This window comes from Juglans regia, chromosome 16, assembly GCF_001411555.2.
Source record: "Juglans regia cultivar Chandler chromosome 16, Walnut 2.0, whole genome shotgun sequence".
NCBI lineage: Eukaryota > Viridiplantae > Streptophyta > Magnoliopsida > Fagales > Juglandaceae > Juglans > Juglans regia.
In genome coordinates, this window is record NC_049916.1 from 11,678,679 (window position 1) to 11,680,538 (window position 1,860).

The 1,860-nt window shown below is 37.1% G+C and overlaps 1 protein-coding gene across 1 annotated transcript; it reads right to left on the reverse strand.

The window, feature by feature from the left end:
- Window positions 1–784: 784 nt before the first annotated feature.
- On the reverse strand, window positions 785–1,216 carry LOC109005520. The gene has a single exon (XM_018984498.1). It carries the CDS (start codon window positions 1,214–1,216, stop codon window positions 785–787), a length of 432 nt encoding a protein of 143 aa, XP_018840043.1.
- Between the last annotated feature and the right edge of the window lie 644 nt (window positions 1,217–1,860).

Below are 1,860 nucleotides of genomic sequence, written 5' to 3' on the forward strand. Positions count from 1 at the left end.
TAACCATTTCAACTGTGGCACTGAAAAACATGATGTTTTTTTTTTTTTTACCTTAGATGCACTTAAAAGGAACTTGTTTCTCTTCTTTCGCCCAGAATGAATTTAGGAGGAACGTACACAAATGCAATGAAAACGACTTCCCAGCTCTCCCTTTCTTTCTTTATAGACACACACTCTCTCCCACATTGAATTTGGGTTGAAAATAGGTCGGCACCTTTGAGTGCATGGTTCTTTCCCATTCCGTAGCAAATGGTCCCAACCAGTAATAACTTGCCGCCGAGATGCTGACAAAATATAATGGATCAAACGCCATTGATTAATTGAGACTCGTGACTTCAGACTACTGCATTATCGTTAGTCTGATAACCAACTTGGTTCTCTCCTTCTGCCCAACAATTAGAATCAAACTAAATTGTCAGCACATCGAATAAATTATTAGAGATTATTTATTATATTTTTTTGTAAATATGTCATTTAAGTCACATCATAAAATAATAAAAAGGTGATAAAAAATAAATGATGAATAGATTTTTTTAATTACTAATAAAGGATGCATACCAATCGCCATACCGTATTTGATTATTCAAGGCCTTAAGTGGATGGTGTTTTTTTACTATAAAAATTTCCATTCAACTTTACTGAGAATTGGAAGTTGCTTTTCAAACCTGCCGTTGGAGCATTCAAATGTATTCGTTGCAAATTCCAACCGTGAAGAAATTATCATTTTTAAAAAAAAGAAAAAGAAAAAAGGTCTTGAATAAAACCTCATATATCTTCATTTCATTCAACTATAATCAAGTATTACATTTCTATCAAACTGTAGAACAGAAAACACATCATCCGGATAGTTCTCTATCCACACTATTTCCTCTCCTAAATCAATTGCATTTTTAGCTAAACTATGTGCCACTTGGTTGCCTTCCCTATATACGTGTTGTAACTTCCATCTGTTCGTATATGTAAAAAACTGCTTCAGATCTTCTATCATTTGTCCATACCAGACCCAACTCTCTTTTGATCTATTTATAGCATCTATTATCGTCAAAGCATCACCTTCAAAGACTACATTTGTAAATCTAAGCTCAGTACACAACTCAACAGCTCGCCACAAAGCATGAACCTCTGCAACTATTGGACTACAGACATTTCCTTTTGGCATCCAAAGAGAAACAAGTACCTCACCTTCCTCATCCCATATCACTATGCCAGCTCCCATCTTCATAGTTTTCTAGTTGAAAGCCGCATCCCAATTCACTTTAACTTCATCAACTCCAGGCTTCTTCCATCTCACCTCTTTATTTCCCATTACTCCAGTTGAGCTTCTCTGTCCATAACTGATTTCCTGAGCTTCCCTGTATACTTCAATGTCTTCAATGTCTTCAATGGCCTTGCTTATAACTCTATTTGGTCCTATGAATTTCTTTTCAAAGACCACCTTGTTCCTTCGTAACCATATATGCCTCATTGTGACAGCAACCAATTCAATATCCCTTTGATTTAACTGCTACACCATTCTGCTCCATGTTACACAAAATTCCTCCTCATTACTACACCACTTCTGGACAGGACTCTTCCCCTCAGCCCACACATCACTTGTAGCACCACAACTCCATATAGCATGACCCATTGTTTCAACTTCTTTGACACAGATAGGACATAAGGCATCCTCAACCATTTTCCTCTTGGCTAGATTTTGTTTAGTAGGGAGACAATCATCTACAGCTTTCCACATGAAGTTTTTCACCACTGTAGGGACATCCATTTTCCATATAGCCTTCCATCCCACTCCACCATTTTTTCTGCTAGAGGATTCACCTTTACACCTTCTCTTCAGTTCCATATCCAAGTGATAGGCACTTC